Here is a 12,776-nt window from a genome sequence, read left to right as displayed (position 1 = left end):
ATAAGCAATTAATATGTAGCACATTCCAGAAAGAGGTATCCCGTAACAGCTATATCCTTTTTTCAAGCTGCCATCTACCTAGATGGCTGCTTGAAGTCCCAATGGGACAATTTAGGAGGATAAAAAGAAACTGTACGGATGAAGCAGATTTTGATAGGGAGGCCCAGTTGTTGAAAAAGCGTTTCTTAGATAAAGAATATCCCAATAATGTATTGGATAAAGCACTGATCAAGGTACAGAACACAGATAGAAATACCTTCTTTGTAGAAAATATAAAAGAAGATAAAGAAGGAGATCATTTTAGAATTATACTACCCTTTAATAAACAACACAAACAAATAGAGGGGATAGTAAGGAAACACTGGCACCATCTATTGAATGATAAATTAATAGGTCCTCTAATTGGTAATGGCCCCCAAATTACATATACTAGAGCACAAAATCTATCCTTAAAGGTAGCACCATCAGTCAAAAATAGAAATAAAGAGAATAAAACATCTATCCAAAGTTGGCTGAATCTCAGTGGCTTCTATAGATGTGGGAGCTGTGGAATCTGTAAACTTACATTATTCCCTAGGAAGACCACTGAGATTCAATCAAGGGTAAATTCCTTTACGTGGAAAATTAAAGAATTTTTGACCTGTAGCTCAAAGAATATACTGTATATAATAGAATGCCAATGCAAGAAACAGTATATTGGGAGGACCAAACGCACCTTAAAAAAGAGGTTGGCAGAACATGTGACTAACATAAAAAACGGTTATGAAAAACACTCCCTGTCATTACATTATAAACAATGCCATAATAAAGACCCAAGAGGTATGGTTTTCATGGCCTTCGAAAAGGTGGATATACACTGGCGAGGTGGAGACCATATTGCTAGGATGTCGAGGCAGGAATCCAGGCGAATCTTTGATTTCCAAACCCTCCTTCCACGGGGACTGAACTCAGATTTTGAGTTATTTGGTTTCCTATAGATTCTAGGGAGGGATGCCCCCCTCTGACGGGACATCCTGTGGTTGGCTATTTTATGGCACCAGGATCTCCCCTCGGTGGCGGGCCTTCCTCCCCCGATAATTCATAAAAGGAAAAAGGGAAGATAAGCTCTAACCATTAAAGATAGGATATATCTATTAGATTAAAAATATAGAGACACCACTTGCTAATACTGAATATCCAATGTACAACATCCAGAGATATCTTTGATGAGAAGGAGGAGTTATAAGTGATGGGGACTCATGGAGATGAATGTAGGAGAAGATTTTGACACAAAACGCACCGAAAACGCATATGCGGTTTTTTAGCTATCTGGTGCGGTTTTGATGCGTTTTTTGTATTTTTTGTGTCCTTTGCGTTTTTTAACTCTCAGGACGCTTTTTGTGTTATCTGGGCTTTGGAGGATTGTTCAAATACCTGGAATTATTACGGAAAAGGAATAAACAAGTGATTGTTATCCCAGATTTACATAACTAAGGATTTTAAACTAGAGCTTATATATTTGTACTATTTATATTCTTATATATACTTTTAAATTGTATCTTAAACAATAAAGATTATTATATAAATTAGTAAGACAAATAGTCTATACATATATATTTAAGTAGTACTCTGCACTGAAGATATAACCTAATTAGAACAAGTGAAAGCCATGTCGGAGTTGGGTGGGACCTCAGAGAACCATAGTATATAAGTAAGAAGGGTAACACTCGCACTTTAGCCACTGAGGAAGAGGGAGGACCCTCGAAACGCGTCTGGCTGGTTCCTGCGAGTAATTACCCACCTTAATCCGAATATAAAAACAGTTGGAAGAGTATCGTCTAGTCTGCATCTACAATCCAGTGTAAATTTAGCTGGACCAACTTATCGCGAGACTACGCGAGACCACGAGAACTTGAGAGATTACTTCCTGATTGCTAAGACGCAAGGAAGCACCCTCGTGGAACGCTGAGACCGGCGAGAGGAAACTCTTACACTACTGGATTTTGCACTAAGGACCCTAGCGTTCAGGAGAGAGACACCCCTAAAGAGTCTAGCCTTAACTAAGGGCAAGGTAAGAGGGTTTGAAGAACTAGGGGGACGCCCCAGTTCTAAAACCCGACCATTTTTTACCTAAGCCCTACTTTCTAGCGCATAGAGGAATCGCTACTGAATTGAAACAATATACACCTCATTTGAGGAATCGCTACTAGGTCTATGCACGACCTTATTCAACACTCTATTCACTGAAAACCTATCACCAGTATATATACTTTTTGTTTCACTTATTTTTCACAGGATTTCCATTTTATTCTCCACAGGTTTCTGTTCACAGAAGGACATTTGTGTTATTTGTATTTGTGTTACCTTACACAGGACATTAATTTGATTATATGAATTTGATTATACACCGATAGACCTAACAGCCTAATATCCATTCAGTTAGCCAACTTAAGCTAGATACCATAGTGTTCTATTACCCCCAGTGCACTATATGTTAAACAGTTTATGTTAACATTTTATGTATACTTTTTATTGTAAATTTTATATTATTATATAAAGCTACTACTTATTAGACTAGCCAGCTGGTGAGTGCCTGCTTTTAATTTTAACCAATTGTATATTGCAAACAGATATGTTATATGTATAATAATGAAGATTGTAGCCTAATATTAACAGTAACAAAGGGTATGTACCCACTAAATTGCCACAAGAGATTAACAGGTTTTTAAGAGTATTGTGTCCTTTTTAATTTATTGCTAGCTTGATGGTATATTTAATTAAAGTACTTAAAAGCCTTACATAAAATAGGATCAAACAAGTAAAAGATTTGGAGAGCACTTACAATGATCTCAGGACAGTCAGCTGCTGAAAGGTGTTGGATCTAATTTCATAGATTTCATTATGACGCAAATCTCTATAATGACAGACAAATTATAAGCGCAGAGTTGAAGCGTGAAATTTCATAACAAACCTTTCCGCACAATCATATCCCCTGTAACCCAAACATGATGGAGCTAATGGTATTAGGCATTTCATGACTAAAGTGATAGGGCTTGGAAGGCTTAAGTAGCAGTGAAAGAATTAACTGTAAAACACCTGCGCTTGTAATAAATACTCACATCTTCTGAAGTCGTTGACACCCGGAGAAGCTGGGCAAATCCTTGATAAGATTATATGACAAATCTCTGTAAAATAAGAAATTATGTGTTTTAGCTCCAGAGTGATGCTACCTATTTGATTATCTCCAGGAGAAATGGGGAGGGCACTGGCTAATAAAGTAAGGAATAAAATAAATATTAACTAATCCGTCAGGTCAATTAAACGTATTTAAATCTTTGTATCCAGCCATGTAGGCCTGGAAAGCACGACAGAGAGGTTTACGACTGAAATCCAATACATGCACCTCTAAGAAAGGCAATCAAATTACATACAGATGAGATGAAGCTCCTGCATGAATAAGAGCTTTCCGTGCTTGTTCCGCAGCTTCAAAGCAAATTAAATTACCTCTTAAGTGCTCTAATGCTACCTTGCATGATAGAAATTTACTACAGCACGTAAATAAATATCAGTATTTCCTATTAATCATGGTTATGGAGGACTGGACAAGAGCCAGATAAAATTGAACGCATGTCAGACACATCTGGACTGCTTTATAGTGTTTGGTGATCACATTGTTGGAGTTATACTTCTTACTTCATTGGATGAGCTCAACTTGGGATTTAGTATTTTATTGTTTTATATTGGCTAATACAAGATACAATATCCTCATTGCTGAATATATCTCCAGTACCATTATTTCACTAATATGTCTATCATGCACAGTCAAAATTTGCAAACCCTGCCAATTCACCATGAGCGCAAAGATCTGTGGCTGCTGTAAACTTTCAAAGCTCAAACAGAAATTCATTAGGTAAATATCCGTCTACAAATATATTCAGTGTTCAATCTTCCACTAAACTTTAAGCCAGGACTCAAGATCACAGTGACAGATGACTACAACTGCCAACAGATTCACCTACAAAGGATGTAGCCAGGATTGTAGATGGAAAATAGGGGGTATCAAAGCAAATCAATACTGAGCCCTCTTATCCACTACTGATTCCACTCTACACGTTGCCACAGCTATGGGGACACCACCTCCTACATCCCTTATAGAAGAAAAGGTCCACACCAACATGATTACAGTTTAGTGTCCTGACTCCTGACCTATATTAGTACTGGTCTAAACTAGACAATATCCCAGTATCCTAAATTAGTGTGCAAGATGGAGAAGTACACATCCCCTTTTTTGTACCATAGAAGTTCATGGATTATCTATCCTGTTCACATGCCCTTGCTATTAGACAGCAATGCGGACCAGTTTCACTGCAGTGTCACTATGCTTATGACAAATTGCCTAAACAAAACTTGATGTGGCCTACCCCGACTTGTGTGGCATTGTAGTGTCTCTCATTACCCATTTATACCTGTTAGTATGATTCCTTCAGATTTGAATAGATTTTGCCTACTCTCTTAGGCTGTTCGGTAAATCCATTAGCCTGTTCCAGCAGAGAAGCAGACTACAGGAGGTATAGAGCAGGGCTCAGCAAACCCTGGCACTCTAGATGCTGTGAAACTACAACTACAATTCCCATCATGCACACTTACTTGGCTGTTCTTGTAACTCCCATAGAAGTGAAAGGATGAATCTGAGAGTTGTAGTTTAAGAACAGCTCTGGAGTGCAGAAGGTTGCTGATCCCTGGTGTAGGGTATTACTATATACTGTATATACAGAATAGGCATCTGGAGGGCTACAACACCGTCGTAGCTCACCACATCCCTATTGACTATAGTGGGATCCATAGGGTTTCCGGCAAAATTGCCAGCTCTCTGCTGGAAAAAATAATGTTGTATGCAGCAGTATTTTTCCACCAGAAAGCCAGCAATCATGCCAGAAACCTGATGGAACCCATTATAGTGAGGGGGGATCCAGTATGGTTGCAGTGGTCTGGCAGTCTTCTCCTCTGCCGGAACAGACTATCAGAGTTACTGCAGATGTGAACCTAGGTGTATTTGATATTGTAATGCCTTTGGTGAAGGGGATCCCTGTATACAAGGTAAATGGCCTAAAGCCAACCTTAGTCAGGGCCCAAACAGTAGGTTCCTCTTTAATATGCCATTGGTCATAGCCACGATAATACACATTTTTATTTATATAGAGCTAAAAATTACTATTTATATGTCCAGGGTTTTTTCCTTTTATCTAGCTACAGAAAAGTACAGCACTTGGAGCTATTAATGTAAAATTTGACATCTGGATGCTGTATGAGGAACTCTTGATGCACATTTATCCAGACACATATTTTTGCACAAATGTACCCAAGTGTTTATGGAAATAAACTAGCACAAAACAAACTTCCATCAATCGTGTAATACTGTGTCTCCACACTAATAACAGAGAGAGTAAAATAATGAATGTAATAAATATAGTATAAATCTGTGCCTAATCATTTTCTTCTTGTAAATACTTCACATTTTTGGCTTTTAGAACATCCCAATGTGCTTAAGGTTTCTGCAAGGCAGTTTTTGTTTTTTTGGAATGCTGAACTTGAATTCTATTCATTGCAAATATACAGGCGTTACAGACCAAAACCACAACATGTCTATAAAGATAATTTTTCCTCTTTAAAACACAAATGTGTCTGGCATATTTGTGGAAGGTTTACAACACTCACGCTGGTAATAAAGCAATAAATTGTAATCAGTGCTAATACGCCAAATGCCAAGTGGAGGAACACCACATGTATGCACAATGATCTAAAAGCTGCTGTCATAAATTATCATTTTTCTTTCCGGGTAGGTTAAAGACAAAATAAATCGGAACTCTGGGAGTCTGCAGCTAAGTCATGCATGTCTAATCCTTATCAACTGTCACTTGTACATAATGATATATGCATCGATTGTGCTTAGATACTTTCTACACCCAGGTTCCAGATTCTACAGTGCTTTGACTGTTCCTCAAAGTTTATATCCTCACATAGGGCTGGAGTTAAGCTATGGAGACAGGTTCCAGTGGCAGCCAAGTTTCATGTCATAAGCCTGGGAGAACATTTTGGGTGACAGGGGGGTGTCCAGATTCCTCTGCCGTCCGCAGCTGGGAAGCTTTGTCTTGAGTGAATTTTAATTGCCAGTTGTGAATAGCAGACCTCAGGATGGCATGGTCTACAGAGGAGATGCTGTATGGTGTGCTGAGAACACTGTAGCAGTCGGTGATTTTCATACACAAAGAGCTTTGCACACACACAATGTAGTCAAGTAAATGAGCAGTTCAAGGCTCTGTGTCCTGTACTACTCATTTTTTTCTCTTCTAATTGCTGGAAAGATAGAACAAACTGTGTTCTTTCATGGCTGAGCTCAATATTTCTTGGACCATTCACTACCTTTGAACCATATCTTAACAAGCACAGACAAAATTCCATAAAACAATCTCCCTCCCTCTCCTAAGACATTGCATGCACAGAGCTGGGCTAAGGGTTTAATGTAGGGCAGCTATTCCAGTATTAAAAAACTGTTAAATTCCTTCCTAAAGCACACAGATAATCTGCCCTGAAATCTGATTCTCCCTCTCCCATAGGTGTACTGCTCTCCCAGCGTCAACTGCACTGAGATCAAACCAAGTGTCATATCATTGCCAAAGTAGACTTTGATTCATATGATTTATTGTTTTTATTGGTAGCAAATAATTCTCCTCTAATAGCTGGTTACTGCATATATTTTAATAATCACCAGAAAGCTCTTACATTACTTTTCATCTTAGCTTCAGGCACATTTTCCCCTGACTAAAACAACAGTTACTTGAGAAGGGGAGGATTGCAGTGAAGGATTGATTTACTAATACAGGCCAAAGTGTGAGAATTACATGATATCCATAAAATAATACTAATTTCCGTGCTACTTACAGCATCTGAAGGTTGGGCAGCTGATCACAGATTACACCTGGGAGGCTGACCAGTTGTGCCCCTGTTAAGGTTCTGTGGAAACACCATTATATTCTAATCAGTTACTGATATTACCTAACAGTACTGTAAGTACATGTGAGGCCAGCAATAAAGACTTACAGACTTTCCAGGCTTGTGGTTCCAGTGAGGTCAGGAAATTCTGTAATTTGTGAAGCCCCATTAAGGATCCTATAAGTAAATAACACATACGATGACAATGGATTAAAAAAATTAAATAAAATAAAAAGTAAAACCTTTGAAGATCAATGCTATATGAGCAAATTACAGAAATAATGCACAAAAGAAACAACAATCTACTGCAGGTCCAAAAAGATGAGGTTTCTGTTGGCTGTACACATTGCAAGCCCATATAATCCTATAGGAAAATGTACCTAATGAAACTTACTTTAGCAATGTAAAAATTATATTCCTTATATAATTTCATATATATACTATTCCCAGTACAGAATAATTTGGTTTGCGTCTTGCCAATAGGTAGAGGAGATGTGCTGTTGGGATACTGTATGTCAATGCTCACCTCTATTTAGAGAATAAAGGCACTGTAAATGACACCATTAAAAGAGGAGACCATGGAAATTCCCAACCTGCTCTTCTCTATTTGGTTCCCCATCTCAAGAACAGGGCCCACTCCGTTAATGGAGAGCAAGTGTGGCTTTCTCTATTTGCTGCTATGGGAATATTTTCGGAAGGAGAGGACACTGCACATACGCGCCATACTCTCTGTTTACTACTATGGGACTTTTGAAAATAGCCAAGCCAGTGCTCACTTATTTTCAGAGGACCCATTGCTGTGAATTGAGAAAGGCAAAAAGCCGCACATGCACTGTGTGCTCCACATTCATGGTGGGGGCTCCGTTTTTCAGATAGAAAAAGGACATTTATGGTATATCCTATCAAAATGCAATAAATGTCCTAGATGGGAAACCCTTTAACTTGACACTTAAAGCATTAACCTGACATTGTGTTGGGCAAACATCAATTTAAAGTTTGCTGCATCAGCTGTCTGCAGATGAGATGCTGGCTTATTTAATATCCAAGTGATGTTTCAAGGCTTATTGAAAAGGTCAAACATTGACTTATAGGATAGCTGCCTTACATCTGCTGGCATTAGAGGAAGAGCTTGTTAAGAGCTCATTTGCATATCTTTCTTCCCAGAATTCCAGAGGAGCATGTATGGCCTATAAGTCCTCTCACACCAATTAAAGCGCTCTCTTCCCAAGAAGAGATAGTACCCCCCAAATCCAGTTTAGCTTTAAAATGCTGAATCCTTTTTATTACATTTGTTAAGCTTCCAGAAAGTGTTCCACAAGTGGAGAACATGGGTGTTCTTGCCTTCTGTCATGCATTGTGGCAAGTCTGCGAGTTCAGACATACAACAGACTTGTGTTTCTGGTGCAATCTCCTACGAAAGTGAATGAGTGAGTTTGACATTTACAACAAAATGCTTTGAGAACAAACCATTATTCCATAGTTCTCTAGACACAAAGTCACCCTGATGATGTGGAAAGGTCTCGATGATAAACTTTTTGTCCATGACAGATTTGAGTGTCAGATACTCAGAAGTATTTATTTAACATGCTAACAACTCACAGAGTCCGGAGCTCTGGCAAGTGCTGAAATGCAGATCTTCCAACATGCTGAATAGGGTTGTCATAGAAGTGGCTGCAAAAAAGCAGAATGAAAATCAACACAGACATAAACTCAACATTTACAACAGAGGCTGTGAAAATGTCATACAATGCTGTACCAATCTTCAGGAAAGTACAATTCCTATTCTCCTTAGAAAGCTGTAGATGAATAGCCAGAAACGTCTTCTAAGCAGTGTATATTTTCCCATATCTCTGCATGTGTTTTAATATATACCAATACTTTTGCAAAAGAATTACATAAGGATCAAACAGCAATATTTACCGTATGATCAGTCTGAATGCAACAGTAAATTGTAATGCAGTAAAACATAATAGACCTGTGGTATATACAATATGGTACAAACAATATAAGTGATGCCCACCACTTTATTAAGACAGTGAAAAACAATAAATGGCCAACAGCAATTTTCACTTTCTTTTGTGTTACTCAAAGGGTTAAAGGAAATGTGTCACCCAAAAACTTTTTGCCTCTTAAAAACAGATTCCAACACATGTCCTTTTTTTTAATTTTTTTTATACGTTTTTATTTTCTGATTACAGATTTTTTATTCTCTTTCCTGAACTTGATTATGGGCCGGCCATCTTGCCTGACGTGTTCCTAACAGCATTTAGAAAGCATTAAAAAGTTGCTTTATGGCAGCCACATGGGCAATAGACATAAAGGACAGGAGGGGAGCTCATTGACTTCTATAGGAGAGTCTTCTAGACATGCTCTGTGACCTGTGCAGAGGTCATTGTACAAGGAAAGAATAGATAAGCTTTGAGAATCACCAACTGTGAATGGTGGATTGTGCCTTATCTTTACACAGAGGTTATATCTTTACAAGCAGGACTGGAATAACAGATAAGCAGGTAACTGCAGTAAAGTGATCTGTACAGACCAAGACGTAGGCTTAGTGGCCAGTGCGAAAACTGCAGGATTTTATGTTTAAATATAGTTGTTGACATGGAAAATTAAAAATAACATCAACATAAAAAAAAAAAAATATGTTAAACGTAAAAACGTGATTTAAACAATGTCATTTTCTAAAGACACATTCCCTTTAACTTTTATAATTTGGGTGTTCTGAACCTTGGGGTTGTGCTTTTCAACAATGTGTGCTGCTCAACATCTGAATTACAATTGTCCTCTTTGATTTACCAGCATTGTGAGCTGTTTTATGTCTTGCTCAATTGCCTAATCATTCCAGTGTGGAGTGTGGTTTTGGTTATAGGATTATATAGCCACACTGTGGTGAATTTTGTTTTTACTTTAAATGGTCCTTACGTTCTGAAACAATCATCTCGGTTCAATCCGTGTGTAGCACAAAGCCTGAATCTAATGTGATTATGTTGAGCTGGAATATGTCAATTTTATTTCCTATCTTGCTTTACATTAATCACATTCTTTTTTAGCCCCATATGGAAATGACAGCTATTTAAATGACTTCATGTTCTACATGTTCCAATGCATCCTTTAGATGTGGCTGGTGGTCCTATACTAAGATTCATTTGGGGTCAAGCAGATTTGCAGCAATAAATTGTACACTGATAAATCCCAGTAATTAAATGATATATACTAGGGCTGCATTAAAAGATTATTTTAGATTATTTTAGTAATCAAGTATTTTATTGATTATTTTTTTTACGATTAATCGAGTAATCTAATAAGAAAAAATAAATTAATAGACTGTTTTCCTTTACAAAAACTCATCAGACCCCCTGCCATCAGTCGCCAACACCCTTCGTTCCCCCCCGTGCGATCAGCCCAAGTGCCATCAGATCTACTATCCCCCAGTGCCATCAGCTACCCCCCACCCCAGTGCCATCAGTTCCGTTCCACCAGTGCCTTCAGCTCTCCCCCACCCCAGTGCCATCAGCTCCGTTCCACCAGTGCCTTCAGCTCTCCCCCACCCCAGTGCCATCAGCTCCGTTCCCCCAGTGCCTTCAGCTGTCCCCCACCCCAGTTCCTTCAGCTGCACTGCCCCAGTGCCATCAGCCCCTCCATGCCATCCATTGCCATGTCCCCCACTCCGCCAGTGCCATAAGATCTGCCCCTCCATGTCCCCCACTCCCCCAGTGCATCGGATCAGCCCCTCCATGTCCCCCAGTGCCATCAGATCATCCCCTCCATGTCCCCCAGTGCCATCAGATCAGCCCCTCCATGTCCCCCAGTACCATCAGATCAGCCCCTCCATGTCCCCCAGTGCCATCGGATCAGCCCCTCCATGTCCCCCAGTGCCATCAGATCAGCCCCTCCATGTCCCCAGTACCATCAGATCAGCCCCTCCATGTCCCCCAGTGCCATCAGATCAGCCCCTCCATGTCCCCAGTACCATCAGATCAGCCCCTCTATGTCCCCCAGTGCCATCAGATCAGCCCCTCCATGTCCCCCAGTGCCATCAGATCACCCCCTCCATGTCCCCCAGTGACATCAGATCAGCCCCTCCATGTCCCCCAGTACCATCAGATCAGCCCCTCCATGTCCCCCAGTGCCATCACATCAGCCCCTCCATGTCCCCCAGTACCATCAGATCAGCCCCTCCATGTCCCCCAGTGACATCAGATCAGCCTTTTCCATGTCCCCCACTCCCCTAGTCCCATAAGATCAGCCCCTCCATGTCCCTCAGTGCTATCAGATTATCAGATCAGCCCCTCCATGTCCCCAGTGCCATCAGATCAGCCCCTCCATGTCCCCCAGTGCCATCAGATCAGCCCCACCATGTCCCCCAGTGCCATCAGATCAGCCCCTCAATGTCCCCCAGTGCCATCGGATCAGCTCCTCCATGTCGCCCAGTGCCATCAGATCAACCTCTCCATGTCCCCCAGTGTCATCGGATCAGCCCCTCCATGTCCCCCAGTGCCTATAGGATCAGCCCCTCCATGTCTCCCAGTGCCATCAGATCAGCCCCTCCATATCCCCCAGTGCCATCGGATCAGCCCCTCCATGTCCCCCAGTGTACTGGATCCTGACATCACACAGCGTCGTGTCCTAGTGGGCGCTTACGTGCACTATGACCTGACGATGTGTCAGGATCCAGTGCAGCGCGGTACGGGCCGGCGGGTGACCACGGAGCGGTAAGTTATAGCAAGCGCTTTACTCCCACTCCGTGGTCATATGACATAAACGAATCCTTGATGCAAAAAATTTGCATCAATGATTTTTTGGTGTCGAATTACTCGATTCAATCAAGTAATCGTTTCAGCCCTAATATATACATTAATGACTTCAAAGATTTCCCAAGGTGATTTTGAACTGACACTAGAACTTGGATGGATACTGGATGGATGGATACTGTTATTTGAGCGTATTTGGTATTTTACTATTCATACATTCCTGAGACCCATTAACATTTATTGTTCTCAGTGTTATCTCCATTCTTATTAATCAGAATCTGTTAGAAAGTTTTTCTGGGAGTACAATATTAATGATCTATCAGGATAGGTCTTCAATATCATATTGGTGGTGGTAGGACCCCCGCCAATCAGCTGTTTGAAGAGGCCACTGCACTTCAGTAAGTGCTGCGGCCACTTTCTAGGCCAGTAACATCACGTTCATTGGTCACACGGCCATTCAAGTGCATGGGCCTGGGCTGCAATATGAAGCACAGTTGCTATACGATTACAATGCTGTGCTTGGTAAGATGTGAGGAGGCTGTAGTGCTTACAGAGTCCGACAGTCTTTTTAAACTTCTAAACAGTGAGGGGGCCAGGAGTCAGACCTCTCTGGAGAATAGGTCATTAATATAGGTCATTAATATTGTACTCCTAGGAAACCTCTTTAAAATATTGTGTGGCATACCTTAAAAGTTTGTATATTATGTAAACAGATTACTATATTATATATACCTTTAGTTTCCATTGTTACACCATATTTTTCAAAATGTTACTACACAGAATTATTCAGTTCCCAAGACCATGTTCTGGTATTGAGGACATATTAGAAAAATCACAACCTGAAAGCAGAATTCTGGTTAAATCAAATTATCCCCTATTTACAGGATAGGGGATAACTATTAGATTGGTGGGGGTCACTTGATATAACCAGTATACCGATCTAAGACACATCATATGCATTATCAACTTACATTGTAATAAGTGAAGGGTTCCCAATAAATGCATGCTCAGGAATAGCCCTGATATTGTTGCTATGGAATCCCCTAAAAGATG

At 40.3% G+C, this 12,776-nt stretch overlaps 1 protein-coding gene across 1 annotated transcript in view; it reads right to left on the bottom strand.

Annotated features, from left to right (window-relative positions):
* Nucleotides 1-12,776, bottom strand: part of LGR5 (leucine rich repeat containing G protein-coupled receptor 5) — a 189,974-nt gene that overhangs the window by 22,411 nt on the left and 154,787 nt on the right. The window contains 6 exon segments of the mRNA XM_040409920.1: nucleotides 2,822-2,893; nucleotides 3,099-3,164; nucleotides 6,919-6,990; nucleotides 7,078-7,146; nucleotides 8,569-8,640; nucleotides 12,695-12,766. Of these exon segments, the coding sequence (XP_040265854.1) occupies nucleotides 2,822-2,893; nucleotides 3,099-3,164; nucleotides 6,919-6,990; nucleotides 7,078-7,146; nucleotides 8,569-8,640; nucleotides 12,695-12,766 (423 nt within the window).

The sequence above is a fragment of the Bufo bufo genome, chromosome 1 (assembly GCF_905171765.1).
Source record: "Bufo bufo chromosome 1, aBufBuf1.1, whole genome shotgun sequence".
In the NCBI taxonomy this organism is placed as follows: Eukaryota; Metazoa; Chordata; class Amphibia; order Anura; family Bufonidae; genus Bufo; species Bufo bufo.
The sequence above is the reverse complement of the archived record's forward strand: the minus strand, read 5'-3'. Positions and strand labels throughout refer to the sequence as shown.